General features: G+C 38.3%; 4 protein-coding genes across 5 annotated transcripts; all 4 read left to right on the top strand.

Moving 5' to 3' along the window:
* The first annotated feature begins 409 nt into the window (after positions 1-409).
* On the top strand, positions 410-2,795 carry LOC131471209 (transmembrane protein 107-like). Of its 2 annotated transcripts, none has more exons than XM_058647608.1 (5): positions 410-915; positions 1,396-1,463; positions 1,538-1,638; positions 2,279-2,375; positions 2,489-2,795. In XM_058647608.1, the coding sequence occupies exons 1-5, from the start codon at positions 829-831 to the stop codon at positions 2,556-2,558; spliced, it is 423 nt and encodes a 140-aa protein (XP_058503591.1). In that variant the 5' UTR covers positions 410-828; the 3' UTR covers positions 2,559-2,795. The 2 variants fall into 2 exon arrangements, with proteins under 2 accessions (XP_058503591.1, XP_058503590.1); XM_058647607.1 differs by lacking the exon at positions 2,279-2,375 and adding an exon at positions 2,100-2,196.
* A 294-nt stretch (positions 2,796-3,089) lies between these two features.
* Positions 3,090-7,460, top strand: krtcap2 (keratinocyte associated protein 2). Its single transcript, XM_058647609.1, has 5 exons — positions 3,090-3,235; positions 4,515-4,669; positions 4,974-5,037; positions 6,820-6,886; positions 6,987-7,460. Exons 1-5 carry the CDS (start codon positions 3,232-3,234, stop codon positions 7,105-7,107), a joined length of 411 nt encoding a protein of 136 aa, XP_058503592.1. The 5' UTR covers positions 3,090-3,231; the 3' UTR covers positions 7,108-7,460.
* A 1,292-nt stretch (positions 7,461-8,752) lies between these two features.
* s100a10b (S100 calcium binding protein A10b) lies at positions 8,753-12,013 on the top strand. Its single transcript, XM_058647610.1, has 3 exons — positions 8,753-8,877; positions 11,507-11,661; positions 11,774-12,013. Exons 2-3 carry the CDS (start codon positions 11,524-11,526, stop codon positions 11,933-11,935), a joined length of 300 nt encoding a protein of 99 aa, XP_058503593.1. The 5' UTR covers positions 8,753-8,877; positions 11,507-11,523; the 3' UTR covers positions 11,936-12,013.
* A 5,145-nt stretch (positions 12,014-17,158) lies between these two features.
* s100w (S100 calcium binding protein W) lies at positions 17,159-18,551 on the top strand. The gene is made up of 3 exons (XM_058648686.1): positions 17,159-17,267; positions 17,590-17,738; positions 18,218-18,551. Exons 2-3 carry the CDS (start codon positions 17,598-17,600, stop codon positions 18,362-18,364), a joined length of 288 nt encoding a protein of 95 aa, XP_058504669.1. The 5' UTR covers positions 17,159-17,267; positions 17,590-17,597; the 3' UTR covers positions 18,365-18,551.
* The last annotated feature ends 2,711 nt before the right edge of the window (positions 18,552-21,262 follow it).

Genomic DNA, 21,262 nt, shown 5'->3' with positions numbered 1-21,262 from the left:
ACACACAGCCGCATTGACCACGAAACCAAAAATGATAACAAAATAAGAAATTATTCAATTCCTTGTGACAGCAGTCGCTATTTTGTTCTGATGTATGGAGTATGTGTTACATATTTAACAATGCACGAGCAGTGCAACCACTATTATAGCGACCAAATGTAGAAAAGATGGTGTTTATTCCATGTTTTACGCTCAATCGTTCAATCGTTTGTGGCCTATTTTTCCAAACTGCCTGTAGATGGCACTGTTGGACAAAGGGGGGGAAATGGCTCGTCCTTTCTCAAATGTCGTCCGTGTCCTGTGTTGTGTGTCTAAAGATATATCCGCGTTGAGATTATGTTTCACTATCTACTCTTATTCTGAACCCAGTCTTATCCAAAACATAACCACAGAGAGTGGGGTTTGCGACAGGAAATACGAGAGGTGCAACACATGTCTGCGAGGAAACAGCTTTCGACACAACACCGGAACCTTTAAATTCTAGTTGTTCGCCCGGTCGGTCAGTTATAAAGAATGCACCGTCTGTACGGTTGTTGTAGCAACCGCCTTTAGCGTTTACACCGTCGACGTCGTGTGTAGTGTTGTTCAAAAAAACACATATATGCGAAATGGCTTGTACGGTTTAACCTGTTGCACTTTGAAAGGGCTTTGTAAATCAAATGAATTGTTATTATCAGTTTAACTACATGTAACTCACGTTCAACCTCGACCGATGTTATTCGTGTTTGTCTGTGATCAAACTGTAGCTAAGTGTTAAAAGATTAAGAACGCGGTTATTGCTATAATACTCAACAAATAGAGAAATAAAACAGTGAGTGTTGACTCAGCATGTCGGCTGTCAGCAGTATCGTTCCTGCTCGGTTTCTCACTATCATAGCTCACCTTGTCATCGTTATCACTATCTTCTGGTCAAGGGTAAGCCACACATTTCTACGTTTTACAGTCATATATGATATATTAGAATTATTAAGGTTTTATGTGATCTGTGAACTGTTGCTTTAGTTTGTATATTTCACTCAGGGACCATCAACAAATTTGCTTTCAACGTCTATTAGGCTAATGCTAAACAAACAGGGATCGTGTCTTTTTTTTAATGGATTTTAGTGCTTATAGATAGATATACACAGTAAGTATATCAATATAAAAAAATCAATAGCCTCCTTGTCATGTGACCCAATAAATCCAAACCAATGGCAAATAGGACACTCTACTTTGCAATTGATTGTGGTCCTCGCTATACTTAATGTATTTTTATATTAAAAGTAAATGTGACAAATAAAAGTAATGCAGCTCACATTCAGAGTGTCAGTGTTATTGTCCCTAAGTAAAAGCCCTGTGTATCAAATGTCAACTGTGTGCTTTTCTCAATGAGCTGTTGTAATGTCTGTTTAACAGGACAACAATGTAAAGGCGTGCTTACCTTTGGATTTCACGCAAGAGCAATATGACACTGAAGACAGAAAGTAAGGACACATTTGACAAATGTAACACTCACAAAACAAGAAAAAACACACACAAATGTGTCACTTTGTTTCAGGTTGGTGGTGGCTTTGGGAGTCACACTCGGTCTGTTTGCCATAGAGCTGGCCGGATTCTTCTCAGGAGTGTCCATGTTCAACTGCAGTCAAAGTCTCCTGTGTATCCTTCACATCCACAGTGGGTTATGTGCTTGTAACAGGAGAGTTCAACAGTAACATATTTAATTTAAAATGACATCCATGAGTGCCTTGATATGTGTAAGGTAATTGGCTACATGTCCCTAGTTTGATTATGCACTGGGACCATTGTAGCTGCTTATACCCTTCTCACTCTCACTGAGTGTCGGTCAGTCAGTCAGTCATCATCTACCGCTTTATCCTCAACCAGAGGGTCGCGGGGGGTGCTGTGCCAATCTCAGCTACATCGGGCGATAGGCGGGGTACATCCTGGACAGTTTGCCAGTCCATCGCACACTGAGTGTCAGTGTAATGTAATTATATATATATATGTGTGTGTGTGTGTGTGTGTGTGTAAAACAGATAAAGTTATATTTAAAAACAAAAACAAAACAAAAACAATCTAGCCATCAGTTACAATTCCATGACTTCAACCTTCAAAAGCAATAGGAGTCCATGCCAGTGCTTCAGTGGCTTTGCTTTTCTTTCTATTTGAGCAGTGGGAGTGTGACATCTACTGGTGGATCCTTGCCATCTGCAGGTTAGTGTATATACAGTATACACTATAATACTGTATGTGCTCATTTTGCAGAAGTGTTTTCCCTAACAAATATTTCACCCAGCACTGGCTGTCCACTGCAGTGCAGCTGTCTCCTTGTCTTTTTTTGTATTTGAGAAGTGGGAATGCTGGACATATTGGGTTATTTTTGCAGTCTGCAGGTTTGTGGTGTGTGTGTCTGTCTGTGTGTTGATGTTTGCATTGATAAAGAGAGAAAAATCAGAAACACCAAGTATAAATAATGTCCTGTTGATCTTTATCTCTCTCCCTCTAGTGTGTTACCTGCTTTTGTGGAGATTCTTCTGTTTATTGCTGTCTTTGGTCTGAAAAAGAAGCCATTATAAAAAGACAGACGATGTCCACAAGATATGAGGAGATCCCAAACACAGTACTTTCTCGTCTCAATGAGTCAACACCTAAACCATCATATACAAGCCACTCCCTATATTTTTCATATTTGTACAATTTCTACAAAGAGAGACTTGTGAGTGTGTAAGTTGTAACTTTGAAAACAAGAAGTGCTTATTTTTTTAGTAACCACTGCTGTAATTTTCAGATACAAATACATTTTATACAAATTCTTTCTTGTTTATCATTTGACTTTTTTTTTTATTATTCTCTTTATAACTGTTTTGATACTCTCTAGTTGTGTATGCACATCCACAGATCTGGTTCTGGAGGGCAAAATATCAGAAACACTCATAAATTAATTGAATAAAATGGCAAGGTCAAGTTCCAGTGGGAAAGAATAATTTGTTTATTAAATAATGAAAATTGATATTGCTATTTTTTTGTATGTATGAATGTAAATGATCAATCATTATGTGGTCGTGATTACTTTAAATTATGATTGTCGAGGATCTGTCTCCGCCCACTGGTCCCACCTCTCATTAGGACCGGGTAGTGTAGTGAGGGTTTTCTTTTAGTTCCTAGCAGACGGGGCCATTTCCTTAGTCCAACGAAATTATACCGTATTCCCCCTTGTTTCATTTCAAGGACTCTAATTTAACATCACTCATGGGTATGTTTGCAAGATACATTTATTTGTCAATTATGTTATGACGCAAAGTTGTATTTGCATAGATATGTATGACGGTAGCGAGCAGTCCTATCTAGTCTAGTATGCTATGCTAGTCGACTGCTCTTAACTGAACCATTCTCTCCATTCTATTTCTGTAAATCTACAACATTATCCGTTTTTTGTTCTTGTTTTGTCTCCGAATGTAAAGCATTTTGTTGTTTGTGGCTTGCTTTTGACAGCAAGGGTTGTTTTAGCATAAAGCTAACGGATTTAATGTCGGACAAGGTTTGTGTGCGAACACTGACGTGGCGTTACGTTTAGAAAGAGTTCAGCGGTGAGATGAGAAGAAATCGGGTACATCTCAAAACTATGCCGGTGTTCTGACAGATTTTGCTCCTCCGTCAAAAAATGCTACCGCAGAGAAAATCAATAGCGGAGTCTATCGTATTTTGCTACCCTATAAAAAAAATGCTACCTTGTGCTTTTCCACTTCCCCTTACAGTGATAATGGAAGGAGTAGTGGTATAATATGACTACATTTATTAGTGGGAGCATTATTTGATTTGTGTTATTGGTCCATCAGAATATGCTACCCATGAAATCCTGATTACAGTTGTAAGAATCAACTAATTATACTATAAGTATAATTAAATATACTCCTAAACTTACAGTGGTAAGTAATAGAGTGAGTAGTTGTATAATATGAGTATACCATGTAATATAACTAATGTTTGTGCTGCTGAAATGTCTTTGAAGTGCTGAAAGGCTACTTCATCGTTTTTATTATTGAATTAGTTCATAACTCTGTGTGGCTTTCTAAGAGAAAAGACTTCTCGACATGAGAGACACTCACTGTATGCACAACTTTCTAATGCTACAAATTCATGTTTTTGTTGAAAAAGCTTTTAAGACACTGATAATAATTGAATAGTAGAAGATGTATTTAAGTGCCTTTATTTGTTGAGGTGTTAATATTATGTTCACCCCTGACACACACTTAATAACAGACACTTTATATGAGTTAATTTGAGTTCAAGAGCATCACAAACTGCGTCCCTTAAAATGATCATACAGTTAAAGCAATGTCTTTGTAACATTTAGCAAAATGTATTGGTGAATTTAAAAGATGATTAAAATATGATGATATAAATATAAAAGTCTTATTCTGGCGTAATAAAAAACTACAATTTACAATTTAATGAATGTAGGCTTTATTGCAGGAAGGTAGTTTCTAATAAACAGAATTTTCCTGATGAAGTTGTATTTCTTGACTTTTTAGCGGCGAACACAGGCACCTCACTCGTGCTGTCCAGTCTGCTCTCAGTGCTGGTATTTGCTGGGATGCAGATGTTCAGCAAGCAGCTGGGATCTACTGAGTGGCTCACCATTCTGGGAGGTTTCCTCGGCTCAGTCCTCTTCATCTGCTCCCTCACCGTATCCTTTCACCTATATTACACATTTATACAGTTCACTGTTAAGATTAATACTTAGTAACTGCTCCAGTTTTAACAGCAACACACATGTCGCTGGATTAAGTTAAATATTCTCTGGTCAGTGTCAGCCTTCACCATACACCCCCTGCTGCTCAGGAGTAATATATAATACAAAATACATATACATTTGTTACTGCCCTTTGTCCAGCTCAGTATTATTAAAAATATAAAGAGAACCTTTATTTTCATTTATAGCAAAGCTACAAATAACATCATGTAGTATTCTGCCTTGACCTTTCTTCCAGGCATTTAATAATCTGGAGAACCTGATGTTTGGGAAGGGATTCCAAGCCAAGATATTCCCAGAGAGTAAGTGGTGACAGTCTAACACATTTACAGTACATTTGCATGACATTAGGGGAAAAAAAGGATTTTAGAATGACTATGTAATTGGGAGTCAAGCTTCTACTACATGTACACCTTCAGTCAGGCCAGACTCAGGCGAGAGTTGGACTCACTCTGGCCTGGGGGCTCTGTGCTGTTCCACAGTTCCCACCCCCTGACTTAAACCTGTAAATAATAGAAGAAGCTGGGATAGAGACAAATAACACAACCACAGCAGAAATATGGTGAAATTCAGACTGAAGCATTGTTTTGGACTAATTATTTGTCATCTTAAAACAGGATATTTTTAAATAAATGGATGTAGTAATTCACCAGTGTTTAAAGTAATCATTCATTACAATAACTGCTGATTGCCTGATTAATTAAAGATAATGATAACAGTAAAAAGTCAAGATTGAATGCCTAGCATTTCTGCCTAAGTAAATAAATATTATGTATAATAATATTATAATAATAATAATACTGATAATAATAATAATAATAATAATAATAATAACATGTAATATATATTGTTTGAGTAGTGTAGTCACATTAACCAAAATGTTCCTAAGGCTCTTCAATCCATAGAAATCTGTATTTATATTAAAGGTAATGGGGCCATTTCATTTAGGTTGCTTTTTAAGGATGTCATCTGCTCTGCCGATCTCTGCCTTTGTGACACAACAATGGACGCTTTACGGGTCATTTATGAGAGTCAGAGCAAGTAACAACATGTACAGCATGCACACAATCCACTCTCCTAAATACTTTTCTACAACTGTCCAGTCCTGAGTATTGCAGGGCGCTAGCATGAATTAAACATTTGTATACCATCATATATGACGGCTATACATTACAAATACATTCTGGTGCAAACCACTAAAGTTATTTATTTATTTGTTATGCACCTTCTGCTGCCAATAACAGTTCCCATGATTCTACACAGCTTCACAATATCATACAACTAAACCTTTTGTTAATGTTTTAAACTGAGCGACCCAAATATTTAACACTACATTGTAGAGAACTATGTCCAAAAGATGTCACACATATTACAATGATTTATAAGTCTTGCTGTAATGTGCTCATTGTTTGGGTTGCTAGGCAACAATCAAGTCAGCCCAATAGCAGAACTGTTTGTGTTGGTGGAGCAAAATAATCAATTGAATTAAAAACAACAACAAATAAGCTATTTTAGCTCCTTACTGTCAAATAATAAAAGACTTTTGTTAAACTGTTTGTGACGGTTGTAACAACTATCCCCGATGATGTGGTTAGAGCTGCAACTAACGATTATTTTCATAATCGATTAATCTGTCGATTATTTTTTCGATTAATCGGTTGGTCCATAAAATATCATAAAACCTTAAAAAGTGTTGTGCGGAAGTTCATCAAACCTGGAAATGATGATGTTCTCAAGTGTGTTGTTTTGTGCACAAACCAAACTGATTGACTTTGAATGATTTCTTTGTTAGCCAGAGCAAAGAAATGAAGAAAATACTCACATTTAAGAAGCTTAAACAATCGGAAATCTTGTTTTTAATCATGAAAAGAGCTTCGAAGCGATTATTCAATTATCAAAATATTTGTCGATTTTATTTAATAATTGATTAATAATCGATTAATTGTTTCAGCTCTAGATGTGGTCGTAGAAGATATCACCTTTGGTTAGGGATTGCGTATACCGTCTTCTTGTACACTTGATCTGATCTGAAGTCTTGTCCAGTTCTGCTCCTCTCTTTTATTAATTATTCTCTCATTTTCCAGTTCTCCTCTGCCTGTGCCTGTCCCTGTTTGCTTCTGGTCTGGTACACCGCGTCTGTGTAACAACATGGTATGTGACAGTAATGTCTGTTTTAAATATCTACCTCAAATATCTACCTTTACAAATGAAAATGTTATTCATTTGCTTTGTTCTTCTTTTTTTTGTCCAGTCTTATCTTCTCTCTCTTCGCCTTGTACTACATCAACAAAATATCTGCTGCCCTTTACCAAGCAGCTGTTCCTGCAGTTACACCAGCCAAGGCTGCTAGCAAGGGCAAAAGGAAGAACTAATACATCTGTGTGGGATCATGCTAACCAGTCATTATCATCCACGTGCAGATGACCAGTGCAACAGTGTCGTGCAGATTTTGTCTCAATAATTTCTTAAATCAACGACCCTATTTGCAGAAAATGTGGTTTCTTTTTTTACAGTGATATAAATCTGAATATTCTTGGTATACTTCATGTAAGGCCCGAAATAGAAATACCTGAACAGTTATCTACATTCCTTTTCCTCAGCACTGTTGTTACACCGGTTGTGAAGAGATTCATCGTACCATCATGTTGTTTGTACTGTATTTTCAACGGCACATGAACTTGCTTTTTTTGTTTAATTCATTTTGTAATTAAACTCTGTAAAGGACTTTTATTGTATTGTTTTTGTTTCTTTTAAACGTGGGTCTGTTTAAAAAAAACATCAGGCCATTTGTTTAGTGGGGTGTGGCGCTTTCTTTAAAGCTGTCTTAAAAGCTGTTAGGAAAAGACAAGATAATATAGTGCAGTTCAAGTACTACTCATAGGTAGAGGAATATTGACAGGTGTTTAGATCTATTACACTGGGCTAAGTTTGCAGATACCTGAAGGTAATACTGCTGTTTGATTCATAATGTCGTTGTCATAATGTAATTGTGGTCCATCCTCTGTGAGGAGGTAAAAGATACGGAAAGTTGTATTTTCACATTCAATCACTGTATGAATCAGTATAGATAAAGTGCCAGTAAGATTCCCTTAAGCAAAAATGTAACATGCAACTGTTCAGTGGAGCAGCTCCGTGACCAGCAGATCGTTCTGGACAGCTTCCAGGTGTTACTGTCAGTGTCAACAGGGCGTTCCTGACTAAACTAAATTTCCTTAGTCAAATAAAGGCTTGGACGTTAAATATGCCCTAACTGTTTTACACTTAATGTCAAAACATTTTTATATGAGTATGCTGTTTGTAAGCAGGTGAGAAGGCTTGAAATGTAATCACTAACTAATTCAATAACTAATTCTAGAGGTTGTTCGTTCAGAGACAAAGCTGTACAACGGTATTTCCTCAGGCAGGGGTATAAAAACCCTGTCTGCTTCAGTGACAATAATGATTAACGTGACATGTATGTCATGGTTTCCCATCTTTGTTTTTGTTCGGAACATAGTCATCATCATCCAACTTAATTATGCCACAAGGAAAGGTTGATTGCAGCCAGGCAAAGGGCACATCACTATAAGAGACAATAGTACACAAAACAGAGACAAGACAACAGACGACGACTTTAGAGAATGCAATGCACGTGCAAGATCAAATTTAAACTGATGCCCAAGGCAGGTTAAAAAAAAAAAGGGTAGATTTGAAATTATTAGGTAAAACCAGCTGAATTTGAATACCTGCCAAATTCACAAGAATTAAACAATAAGGAGCCACTAACTATGTTGTTTTAAATGCAGTGTAATGTGAGCTGGTGCCACAGTAGACGTCACTGTTCAGGAAATGACTTCACTTTTGAATTCAGTGGGAAATAAAATATGATAAGAAAGTGTCATATTTAAAACCTGAAGGTCCATTTCTGTTTCTTTTTGATGGTGATAAACGGACTAACACGTCGGATGGTATTTGTGCAAGGCGTTTCTCCCTGTCTCTCTCCCATGGCTCCGTCTGTCTCTCTGTCTTTCTCACCCCTTCCTCGCTCCCTCCCACACTGGGCGTTGTCAGCTGACTATAAAAGCTTGAATAAACTTTCACCGAGGCCCTGCACTCTTCACGGAATCCCGAACCACGGTCTAGCTCTGCTCACTCGTATCCTGGTAAGTTCATCCCTGTTGTTGAATTATTTGAACGCGTCCTTCTCTGTCTGACATTGTTGTCTCGCGCGTTCTTTTGCACGAGATCATGTATAAAAACGTGACTTTCTATGAAAAAAAAGTATGTATTTGACACAGTTTCAGTGACTGAGTCGTGTGAGACTCTTGGAGGCTGCAGGAGCTGCGTCTGTTAGTCGCTTGTTTTGAGTTATAATGTGTAGTTTCTTGTTATTTTGGGGTGGGGGTCCTCACATGACGTGTACGACGTCCAGCTTCTGACAAGTAGCGACAAGCCTCCTGCTTTCCCCCCTCTAGTTATGTTCTTTTTCCACAGGGCTGTTCCCTTACAACTTGACCTAAAATAGTTTAACGTGAAGGGAGTGGTAGTGTGGGACCACACAGATAAGAATTCCATAGATGTGCCAGGAAATGATGAGTAATAACGTTCAAAGAATTTGTTCAGAGCGCCAGTTAAACAAACACTGACATCTTCACTTAATAACCTAAAAGGTGAAATACTGTGTTATGATTTTAACAATATTTAGCCATATGCTCCACACACACACACACACACACAAACACAACACTAACGCTTTCCAACTGCTTACAAGTAACTTTATGTGACAAATATTATAAAAACAACTCAGGGTTTTCTAGCTATTAACTACATTTTTCAAACATCACACATTTATTTATCTTACGACCAAATTGAAAAGGTTTAGGCTTTTGGCTAGCTTTAAGCTAAATTTTTTTTACAGAGGACAAACCACCACAACCCATCAGTAAAAGAGCACATTTGTAGATAATACATGACATTTTGGATTATTTTTAATGTCATGTCTCTTCTACCTCATACATTTTTTTTTGAATGAGTAAATTGGCCACTGAAAACATACACATTAAATACTGAAGTGGAGTAAACAGGATGTGGTGTTATATTTATAAGAGTTGTGCATACAAAGTTTACACACACTGTGCTAACGCTGGGCTGGGATGGGTCTGCTTGCTTTTTAAGTGTTGCTCAATACACATATGAAGTATGTCTCGTGTTTTATCTTTATTTTTGTGAAAACAGACGCTGCTTGTTCTCTTTTTTTGTTTCATTAACAAAGCAGATGTCGATTCACCTCCATGATCATGTTAAATGAACCTCACAGGCGATACTTTAGCTAGCTAAAGCTGCAGACTGTTCTTTATTTAGGGCCTGAGCACAGACTGGTATTGTATCTGTATTATCATCTTTTTCTTTCTCTTTCACTTTCAATTTTTGAGCACACCGTTGAGGGCCAAAAACATCAAGACCAGCAATAATTGAGATCTTTTAGGGCCAGTTGATGAATTTTGAAAGAATTATAGTTCAAAAAACATTTTGAGTTCCCACTAGCCATTCAACAGGCTCCGCCCAGACAGACTCCACCCTCACCTTCCCTTGACCTGTATGCCGGTTACCGGAGCAACCATGGTATGTTTGCCGGAAAAGCAAGCAGCAGGCTTCCACCCCCCGTCTCTATTCTTTTTCCATCATCTTTTTAGGGCCAGTCAGTCGGTCATGATAACCTATATTAATTTTAGATATCATTTTTTTTTGTTAGCTGGGCCTTTTCTAATGACCCAAGCATACATTAATTGTGCCTGGCTGCTGAATCGAGGATTATTATGACAGAAACAATGCATGTTGTGAAAAAAAACCAAGCTTCCTCATGTGGCTCAGAGATGTGGTGCCGCTTCCAATCTTACGCAAGAGGCTGAAAAATCAGCAACATTATTTGCTCCCGTACTCATCACTGTATACTTGAGGAATTAGTAGCCTCGCCCTTAGTCTCCTCCTGACACAGAGCAGAGGAGTGTGCAGCTTCACTCTACCAAGTGCTTCTCTTAGCAGGTTCCAAGGGTTTGCACAGACCTGGGGAAAGAGACCTTCTTAAACCCTGCTCACAGAATGATTTGGATAGAACTTTAAAGGTTAACCATAGGAAGATTTATTATTATTATTATTATTATTACATTATTGGTTAAAAGGTCGTAATTAGGGCTGGGAATTAAGAATCAGAACTGGAGTCGAATTGAATACCACGTGCCGGCCGGGTATGAGTAAGCGTTTAATTTTGATTCTGTAATAAAGGATTATATGTATAATACTGCAAAGACAGGGTGTGGCCACTTACGATTGTTTTATGTGTATCTGCCAGGACCTGGCACATCAAAGTCACGCATCACTGTCACAACACATGTATTTTAATATGAGCTAGGAACTGGAACTGCTTGGCAAAATCGGAATTGAAACCGCAATTGATCAAATTCAAGTGATACCCAGCCCTACGTGTAATAGAGAACTGCAACTGTTTGAACTGAACTGGATTTGTTTTCATGTACTGTATACAGTACTTGCTGTGAGTTATTTTAACTGAACTGTTATCAGTGAGCATTTGATGGGACATGGTGAAATAATTTTTACAATAAAAAATAAATATAGTCTAACATAAATGAGGTTTGCCTGTTGTAGATGGTCCAAGTACAGATAGAGATCTAAGCATGTTTTATAAATGCTCACTGGGCCAAGCTAAAACGATAGCAGCATAAAGTTAGTCTCCAATTAGTAATTCATTTGCTGATCTGTCTTTTCTCATTTCAGCACCAAATTCTGCAGCCATGACTGAGTTGGAAAGAATCATGGAGGGCCTGATCAACGTTTTCCACAACTATGGCAGTAAAGACAGCCATGGTTGGAATTTAAACAAGAAACAACTGAAAACACTAATGGAGAAAGAGGTGCCTTCCTTCCTGCATGTAAGGATCACCCAGCGGCTGTCCCATCTAATCTGTCTCATCCCATCTAATCTCTGTCCTGAGTGTCCATCAATCTCCATGCATAACTTGTCTCTCGTTTATTCTCTTTCAGACCCAGAAAAATCCACATTTTTTGGACAAACTCATGAAAGATTTGGATGAAGACAAGACTGATAAGTTGAACTTTGAACAATTCATGCGGCTGGTGGTTGGTCTTTCAGTGACCTGTGAGACGGCTCAAGTGGCCATTGAACAGGTCAAGGCCAAGAAGTGATGGGCAAATAGTAATGACGTTTTTATTTTCTTGTACCAGAAATGTGCAAGACTCCCAAATAAAGTACCTCTAAAAACATTTTTGCCTTTAATTTGTTTCATTTCTGTATATATCACACACAAGACTTCAAATTCTTACTGGACCTGTTATAGTCGAGAAGACCTCTGCTAGTGCCAGAAAAATACTTCAGAAAGTACTGAGAATATTGACGACTTCACATCTGATGCACATCATTCAACTCATAAATCCTCTTGCGATAGTTCAGCTGGGGCTGCAGTTTTTGTACAATATATAAACAGTTCAATATGAGTATGTGCTGCTATCAGACATGTCTGCTTCAAGGCTTGGATTTGGGTGTTTTCCTCTATGTCATGAGCTCACGGGATAGGGTGTGGAACCAAAAGCTCATTGCTTGCTTTTATCCCGAAACACAATAGCCAACGTGGAAGTTCATAGATTTAAGCAAGAAAATAGTACCTTAATAAATAGGTTAATTAAAGGTCAAGTGCAACCAAAAGAGGTATGGTATGCTGAAGCCTGTAAATCACTCAACAACAATAAGGTAAGGAGACAATTACAGACATTTTCAGTGTTTTATGTTCCATTTATGTGATAGTTGACATTCCGCAGCAGATCTTAGGCCAGTGGGGATGGATCACTGTGGAGATGCATACTTCACAAAAAAATAAAATAAAATGAGTACACCATTAGCATAAATAATACAATACACAGTAATTTGTCAGTTTAAAAAAAAAAAATACAGTTGCACATTGTCAGTGCCAAAAAGAAACATTTTCAAGAAATCAATGCAGGATGATAGGATCATTAATAATGTGTATTTTACAGATGTGGTTGCTTGCTTTTCTGTTTTAACCTATAACATTTTTTTGTGATAAATTATTACTGTCTTTCCTGTTAGATTTAGGCAAAACATGTTCATTCCAGTGTTATCCTTGTATGTTCTGAACAGTGGGTGTGGTCTTGTTTTTTCTGCACCAGTGTCTTGTTTTGTCCTGTTGCTTTGCAAGGTTTGTCCCATGTACTGGTTTGTCCTGTATGTGGTTATGTGCGTCTTTGTCTTCACAGAAGGTAGAGTGTGCCACATTTAGTGGCACCTAGTGGTGAAGTTTCATATTCTCCCATAGAGAGGAGTACTGACTACAGGCTATAGGTCACATGACAACACATGGGAGGACCTTTTTCTACCGTCTGTGTTTGTTTTGTCTGCTCAGGGCGACAGTAAATATGTGGCCGTGCAACATGGTTGACTCCATGCAGGAGGCTCCACTCTTCTGAAGAACTCATTCTAAGGTGACAAAACACAAGCGGTTCATTGATTATGTTTAGATGAGTATAGTATTATAGTTAATATAATAATACAGAGTTATAGTAAAATTCTCCAAAGCTGGACCATTAATTCAGAACTTAATCAGTTTCATGATATCAATTGCAATTAGCTCTTGTATCGAAATTGTAATCACAGAGCACTTTCTTCAAAAATGTTTAAATGAACATAAAAAGTTTATTTTCTTTCAACCAAAACATGGGGTCACCTGCAAGAAAAGCATGAACTAATGGAGAGAAAGAACAAGATTATTATCACGTATTAATGTCATATTCATACTCTGAGTGTGAAGGAGTGAGTGTGAGTTCCTCCAGGATTAAGGGATGGTTCATGTTAACCTGAGCCACGTTTCATCAGAAAAACACAGAGAGGGTGTCTAATGCGACCACTTTTTCAGTAAGTAAGTAATCATAAGTATGGTTTCCACCAGCAGAGGGCACTACCTGAGATCCCAAAAGTCTGCTCCAGTCTCAAATGCCGCGCTAAGATGTAACTGGATAATTATAGACTAGACCATTATTTAAGGTTAGTGCTGTTTTTGTTCTATGATGTAATCTAAAACCTGACTGGAAATCCTCAAACAGGCTGTTACTGTGCAGATATTGACATAACTGATTTACAACTGCCTCTTCTAGGATTTTAGAAATGAAGGGAAGCTTGGATATAGGTACATATACATATATACTGGTATAATGGTTTATATGGTGCTGTTAATTAAAGGGAAAGACATCTTTAAACACTTTGGTGGAGGTGGGATCTGGGATCGAGTTGATGGTTTGGATGACGATACTAGTGATGTTCATTCAGGGAGATCTGTTGGAGGGGATTGTGTAACTGCACATCTGGCGCTTCAGTAGCTACTAAAGCTCCTGTGCTAACAAAATGGGAGTTAAACCATGGTGCTATACTCGCCTCTGATTCACCACTTTCTTTTTCAATATCAATCTTTGAGAGTGGGTGTAAAATCCTGAAGACAGGTAACTTCAGGTGGACTGACATGTGGCACCGTCTCCTTGAACGTTATCAGTAGTATTAACAGACAGGCACAGACTATAGTGGTATTTTTGTTCATTATTGTACAATTAAATGTTACTAAATAGTGGTTAGTGATAGGAGAGGGTTTAGGGGGAAAATCTTTACAGTTTCTATATGCAGAGTTGTAATGTAACAAAGTACAAATACTTTGTTACTGCACTTAAGTACAAAATTCACATATCTGCACTTTACTTTATTTGTATTTCTAGCAACTTTTACTTTTACTCCACTACATTTCCTCCAACTATCTTTGTTACACGTTACTACCAAATAAAATCAGAAGAAGAAGAGTTGGTATTATGGTCTGTATTTATATAGAGCTTTTCTAGTCTCGATGAGCTGCTTCACACTATAGTTTTGCCATTCACCCATTCACACATCTTTCATACCCATTCATACGCTGCAACGTGGGGCTAAGTGTCTTGCTCAAGGACACATATAGACTAGCAGAGCCAGGAATTGAGCCCACAACCTTCCAGTTGAAAGACAACTCTTTTCTGGTAAGATACTTGTACTTTTACTCTAAAAGTATCTAATAATTTATAATCATTTATACAAGACTGAACATATGTCAGTACAAGATTGAGGCTGTAGTTTCTCCTGCTCTCCTTATATGGAATTAGATGCCATTACACATTACATGCAAAATACAAATACAAAGAACATGACCAATTATTGTCATATTGTAATACAATTTAATTAACACCTGTCTACAAGGTTTTGTGAGTGCCTGGAGAAACCTGAACGGAGAAGATATGCACGTTATTGTGCAATCAACATTCCCCCACTGCTCTGTGACTGACGGCTTTCACGTTTAGAACTTGTTTGTCCACATTTCCATGTGGACGGACAATGACCCTCCCTCCTCTTTACAGAGGCTCATTTGTTAAAACACTGTGTAACATCGCTGAAAGGGCAAGGGTCACAACTGTTTCAGGATACAACACAACTCTATCACAAGTCTCCATCCATGTTCTTCTCTCAGTGAACTGGCCGATGTTGCTAAAATGTGGAGTTGTTTTGACACGGTGTGATATTTGGATGCTTTTTGCCCGTTGTACACGTGTCTGAATCCAATAATATGAATTCAAAGACTCATATTTTGTCAAAGGTAAAATCACTCTAGGATATTTCTCTACTACTGCACAGTAGTAGAGAAAAAAAACAAATTCTTGGATGTTTTTTTTCAGTCCACCCAAACAAATATGTTTCGTTCTGTCTTTTGAAAGACACAAATGCTCTGTGTGATAGAACAATGTCACTTTTGTTTAACTGAATGCAATTGGAGATGAGTAGGTATAGAATCTGAATATGAATCTTTGTTTCCGTCACCGTCAGTCACACATCAAAGTTATAAACATGCACTAAAACCAATAGAACAAAGAAAAGTACAATTTTCTCTGTGAACGCAGTGAAAGCTGCACCAATAGGAGCGATCCAAGACAATCGTTGACAAATCACTTGTTAACCCTGTTTTTAACTTACAGTACAGAAAACAGTTTCAAGACACTTGCATTTTAATCACTTCATACACAGTACAGTTGTTTTGCTATTGCTTTAATTAAAATCACAGCAAGTACTGAAGTCCGTGATGAATGAACTGATGCTTTAAAGGTCTAATGTGTAAAATGTAGGTGGAATTCTTTGTGACCAGCTTGTATAAATTGTTGTTCGGATCCGGAACCAGGTCAGCTCTGTGGAGGCCAACCATTTTGGACCAACATGTGTTTACAGTTGGTCCTGTTTGGACCAACATGTGTTTACAATGCAGTAGCCCACAATGGACAAACTAAACATGTTTTGAGTTTCAATGCTCACTGAAGGCTACACTGAGGGAAGGGTGAGGTGAGGAATGTCGAACTGAAACACTCAACTTCACCTTCAAGTTGAGGTGAAGTCATCAATTCAACACTAGATGTCGTAATACTGTCGGGCAGGTTAGGTTAGGTTAGGTTAGGTTAGGTTGTGCATTAGCACAGATTTGAAACTTCAGGTTTCAGGTTAGCAGTTTCAGTATTTACCTGAATATTTACACTGTTGTCTCGCTCTCTGTGAAAGACTTCAGGCTATAATTACATGTAACATATGTAATACTTTTTAACACCCTTTGACTACATTAACATTGTGAATACCAGAAGGCAGAGAAACCTGAACCCCACACCTTAAGTGCTGACAGATTGCTCTGTTCTAGTTTCACATGGACAGACATACAGCACATCTCTCTTTACAGGTTTTCTTATCCTAGGCTCCATCTCGGCTCACTTGTCAAGAACAGTCTAAAACATCGCTGTAAGTTTAAGTAAATAAGTAAGTAAGTAAGTAAGGCTCACAACTGCTTCATGAGATTTCACAATTCTGTTGCTAGTCTCCGTTTCACCCCGAAATGAAAATGGAAAAAAAACAAGTTTAAAAAAGAAAATCAAATGCTTAACCTTCACTGCAACCCAAATACTAATTCCAAAACAACTGCAACTTTTCATTTATTCTGAAGCTACACAGCAATTCTTCAATCAAAAAAACAACTCAAAACAAACAAATAAACAAACAAACCAATAAAACTACACAGGTTTGCACAGCTTCAAATCACAATTCTAATCTTAGCCCCAAACCTAACCAATGCCTCAGAATCAATGAGGTTCTGCCTTGTTAGGACCAGGTTTCGGTCTCCATTAGAACAATTCGTTAAGAGATAACAAATACAAGTACATACACACACAGACACTGCAGAAACTAATAAACACTGCTTTTTAAAAAGCCGTGAGTGATTGGTTTAGGTGTGGCACATTATCACACTGTGTGTGTGTGTGTGTGTGCGTGTGTGTGTGTGTGTGTGTGCGTGCCAGAGGATTGCTATAAGAGTCCCCTCAGACTGACAAACGCAGTGTTGTATCTGGGACGAGGCTGGTGACACAGGCGTGATCTCTCTTCACTCAGTGAGCAGGAAACTCTAAGGTGAGCACTGAGTTTTGTGGTGGGAAAGAAGCTTTTAAGCCAAACTAACAGAATCTGTAGAATCTGGCCACATGATCAATTCCATTGTATTTTTTTTCTCTAAACATTTATTGAAGTTACAGATGTGTAACTTCAAACATCTGTCCGCTCCTGTTGGTATTTTGCATTTAACATATGCTTAAGTCCATAAATATTTGTTTTCATCATCCTCCATGTCATTATTGTTGAGATATTTGCGTTGAACACTCTTCAGACCTACTTAATGATATACTTTGCTTCTCAGTTAATCTGTAAAACCACAATAACATGTTTTTGTCTCCAGCTGCAGCTATGAATCGTCTGGAACAGGCCATTATAAACATTGTGGACGTTTTCCTGGAGTATGCCGCGGATGACGGCAAGAAACGTCAGTTAAACAAGGACGAACTAAAGAAACTGCTGGAACGTGAAATACAAAACCCTGAATTAAAAGTAAGCAATGTGACATGTTCATAAAAATCAGTCTTGTATAAAGTGTCTAGATTTATGACATTTATATGACTTAAGTATCAAAAGTAACTTTCTGATATAAAATGTACTTAAGTTTTTAGAAGTAAAAGTATTAAAAACAAGTGAGGAGTTAGGATTGAGCCATGGTAGCGCGGGGGTAGGGGCAGTTGCCTTTCAACTGGAAGGTTGTGGGTTCAATTCCTGGCTCTGCTAGTCTATGTCTGTCCTTGAGCAAGACACTTAACTCCATGTTGTGATGTGTGAATGGCAAAACTATAGTGTAAAGCAGCTCATCAAGACTTGAAAAAAACTCTATATAAATACAGACCATAATACCAACTCTTCTTTTTCTGATTTTATTTGGTATTACAACGCTGATAAAAAGGTCCTTAGACACAACTCATACGTGTGTATGTGTGTATTTCATAATCATCTTTTAACTGTACGATTACTCGTTGCAGGATAAAATCAGTGGAGACGACATTGACGCAGCCATGAAGACGGTGGACATAAACAGCGACGGGGAGATCAACTTTACAGAGTTCTCTCGGTGTATGTCTATGCTGCTCAAATCCTACTACAACAAGAAAATAGGCAAGAAAAACTAGGACCAAAAAACGACGACAAAGACATGACACGACTGAAGATTCAAATCCAAACCAGATGATGTTTTTCCGCACCGTGACGTGTAAAACATGACATATGCATGTTGTGGATGATGTGTGACACACAATCAGTCTATTTGCAAATCTTTAATAAAGCTCAAGTCTGTTTTTTTACGAAACATGCATGCAAGATGTGATATTCTGAGTCTTTTATCTCTCATTAAGCTCATTAAGTTTGCATTCAATACTGGGGCTTTACTGGTTTCATTGTCAAGCATCTGGAGTCATCCAGTTTTCAGTCTGTAGTTCAGGGCAAAAGTTTAACGCATGACACATTATTGATTTATTAACCTGAAAAACGCACGTATGGATCAAACCCATCTGGAATATTAACAGCATTAACACTCCTTTTTTAAATGACATACAATTCTCCTTAATATCATTTTGTATTCAGTTTTAAGACTATTTAGAATCATAACAGTAACATTACAAATATAATATATAATATCTGTTTCATCAGGTCATCTATTACAATAGGCTACAATATCTACATTATTTATTAACAACAACAGCAGCACAGTGTAAGGCACATAACAAATAAAAATAAGAGATGGAATTTAACAAGAATAAATTGTGAATATACAATGTAAGAGACTTATTCAGACAGACAGACAGACAGACAGACAGAAGACTTTATTAATCCCTTTGGGAGGTTCCCTCGGGGAAATTAACAGCTCCAGCATCCACACACAGCACTGTTAAAAATAGAGAGTAGAATAAAATAAGATAAGAATAAAAATAAAAATAAAAATAAAAATAAAAATATAAAAATGAAAGTGACCCATGCTATATATATGTATGTATACCTACATACACACAACACCTATATATATATATATATACATACATACATACACATCTACATGTATACACATACATACATACATATACACATACACACATATATACATATATGTATATACATACATAGGTACACACACACACCTACAGTTTTATTGCACATGTCTATGGTTTTATTGCACATGTTATTATGTTATTGTTGTGGTTGTACTGTTTTTTTTTTTTTTTTGTTTGCCCTCCTCCCCCCCAGTGAGGAGTTGTACAGTTTGATGGCCCGGGGGACAAACGAGTCCCCCAGCCTGTTGGTCCTGTACTTGGGGAGGAGCAGCCTGTTGCTGAGGCTTCTGTGGCTCCTCTGGCTGCTGATGACAGTGTGCAGAGGGTGGCTGGCATTGTCCAGGATGCTCAGCAGTTTGTCCACAGTTTTTCTCTCTGCCACTGTCACCAGAGGGTCCAGCCTCATTCCTACCACCGAGCCGGCCCGCCTGATGAGTTTTTCCAGTCTGTGGAAGTCTGCCTTAGTTGTGCTCCCGCCCCAGCACACCACGGCGTAGGAGAGAACACTGGCAACCACAGACTGGTAGAACATCCACAGGAGCTTTTTGCAGATGTTGAAAGATCGTAGCCTCCTCAGGAAGTACAACCTGCTCTGGGCCTTCTTGTACAGATGCCTTGAGTTGCTTGTCCAGTCCAGCTTGTTGTCCAGCCACAGCCCAAGATATTTGTAGGTCTGAACGACCTCCACCTCCTCTGCTCCTATTAGAACTGGTCTCGAACTGGGTCTGTCCCTCCTGAAGTCGATGACCAGTTCCTTGGTCTTTGAGGTGTTGAGCTGCAGGTTATTAATGTGGCACCAGACAACAAAGTTCCTCACCAGGCTCCTATATTCCTCTTCCTCTTCATTGTCTCTGATACACCCCATGATGGCCGTGTCGTCTGCAAACTTCTGGATGTGACACGTTTCAGAGTTGTAGCAGAAGTCTGCAGTGTACAGAGTGAAGAGGATGGGAGACAGCACAGTCCCCTGAGGAGCTCCGATGTTGCTGACCACCGTGTCAGACGTGATGTCCTTCAGCCTGACATACTGTGGTCTGTCTGTGAGGTAGCTGGAAATCCAAGCAACCAGGCAGGGGTCCACTCGCATTCTGGTGAGTTTTTCTTTTAGTACAAGGGGCTGGATGGTGTTGAAGGCACTCGAAAAGTCCAAAAAGAGGATCCTGACTGTGCCACTTCCCTTGTCCAGATGCGAGTGGGCTCGGTGTAGGAGGTAGGTGTAGGAGGTATATTCTGGGTTTTTTCATTTTTACGTCCAATAAATCCACTCCACAGTGTTTTTTCACCAAACTGAACTGAAGAAGCCTCTTGAATGAGAAGTGTTAACTCAAGCAAGTCCAGTTGCCTACAGCTAAACTAAAGATGATAACCTTTTTTTTTTATCAGTTTCTGGTTTGTGTCAAGGCTTCAAACATACAAGACACACATGTTTCAATTCAATTCAATTCAATTCTATATTTTACTCTCAAGGCACTGTACATACATATACTATTTATCTTATCTTATCTTATCTTATCGGCAATATCATGGAGAGCAGAGAAACCCAACAATTCACACAATGAGCAAACACTAGGCATCAGTGGAGAGAAAAAAACCCTCCCATTTAACAGAAATGAATCTCTGACAGTAGCAGACTCAAAGATTCTTGGCTGTTGTAGAAGACTAAAGTAAGTGCTGTATTCAGTGATACAAGTCATGAAATGGCCCTTTAACTGAGTGTTTGGGTATTGACACAAATCCACCACTAGATGTCCTGAAACTCCACGAAACAATTCAGACAGCCTGGCAGGTCACCTGCCCTCGAGATTCTCTTGGATGTATTTCTGAATACACTTAACGGAGAATTCAGTGACATTTCAGGTTTAGCTGCTTCTTCTGGCAATGCTTGCTGAGATATTTTCATTCATTTGTAAATACCGAAAGGTAGAGAAACCTGAAGTTTTGAGTACTAATAATGTAATGTAATGCTCTGTGACTGCCACCAGG

Source organism: Solea solea, chromosome 13 (assembly GCF_958295425.1).
Source record: "Solea solea chromosome 13, fSolSol10.1, whole genome shotgun sequence".
Classification (NCBI taxonomy): Eukaryota; Metazoa; Chordata; class Actinopteri; order Pleuronectiformes; family Soleidae; genus Solea; species Solea solea.
The sequence above is the reverse complement of the archived record's forward strand: the minus strand, read 5'-3'. Positions and strand labels throughout refer to the sequence as shown.

Excerpts from the sequence above, each read along its gene's own strand:
- s100a10b (XM_058647610.1), top strand. The coding sequence starts at position 11,524 with ATGACTGAGTTGGAAAGAATCATGGAGGGCCTGATCAACGTTTTCCAC. Across the intron at positions 11,662-11,773 it reads AGGTGCCTTCCTTCCTGCAT|ACCCAGAAAAATCCACATTT; the intron begins GTAAGGATCACC and ends ATTCTCTTTCAG.
- LOC131471209 (XM_058647608.1), top strand. The coding sequence starts at position 829 with ATGTCGGCTGTCAGCAGTATCGTTCCTGCTCGGTTTCTCACTATCATA. Across the intron at positions 1,464-1,537 it reads TATGACACTGAAGACAGAAA|GTTGGTGGTGGCTTTGGGAG; the intron begins GTAAGGACACAT and ends ACTTTGTTTCAG. Across the intron at positions 2,376-2,488 it reads GTTATTTTTGCAGTCTGCAG|TGTGTTACCTGCTTTTGTGG; the intron begins GTTTGTGGTGTG and ends CTCTCCCTCTAG.
- s100w (XM_058648686.1), top strand. The coding sequence starts at position 17,598 with ATGAATCGTCTGGAACAGGCCATTATAAACATTGTGGACGTTTTCCTG. Across the intron at positions 17,739-18,217 it reads TACAAAACCCTGAATTAAAA|GATAAAATCAGTGGAGACGA; the intron begins GTAAGCAATGTG and ends TACTCGTTGCAG.
- krtcap2 (XM_058647609.1), top strand. Across the intron at positions 4,670-4,973 it reads TCTTCATCTGCTCCCTCACC|GCATTTAATAATCTGGAGAA; the intron begins GTATCCTTTCAC and ends CCTTTCTTCCAG. Across the intron at positions 6,887-6,986 it reads CGCGTCTGTGTAACAACATG|TCTTATCTTCTCTCTCTTCG; the intron begins GTATGTGACAGT and ends TTTTTTGTCCAG.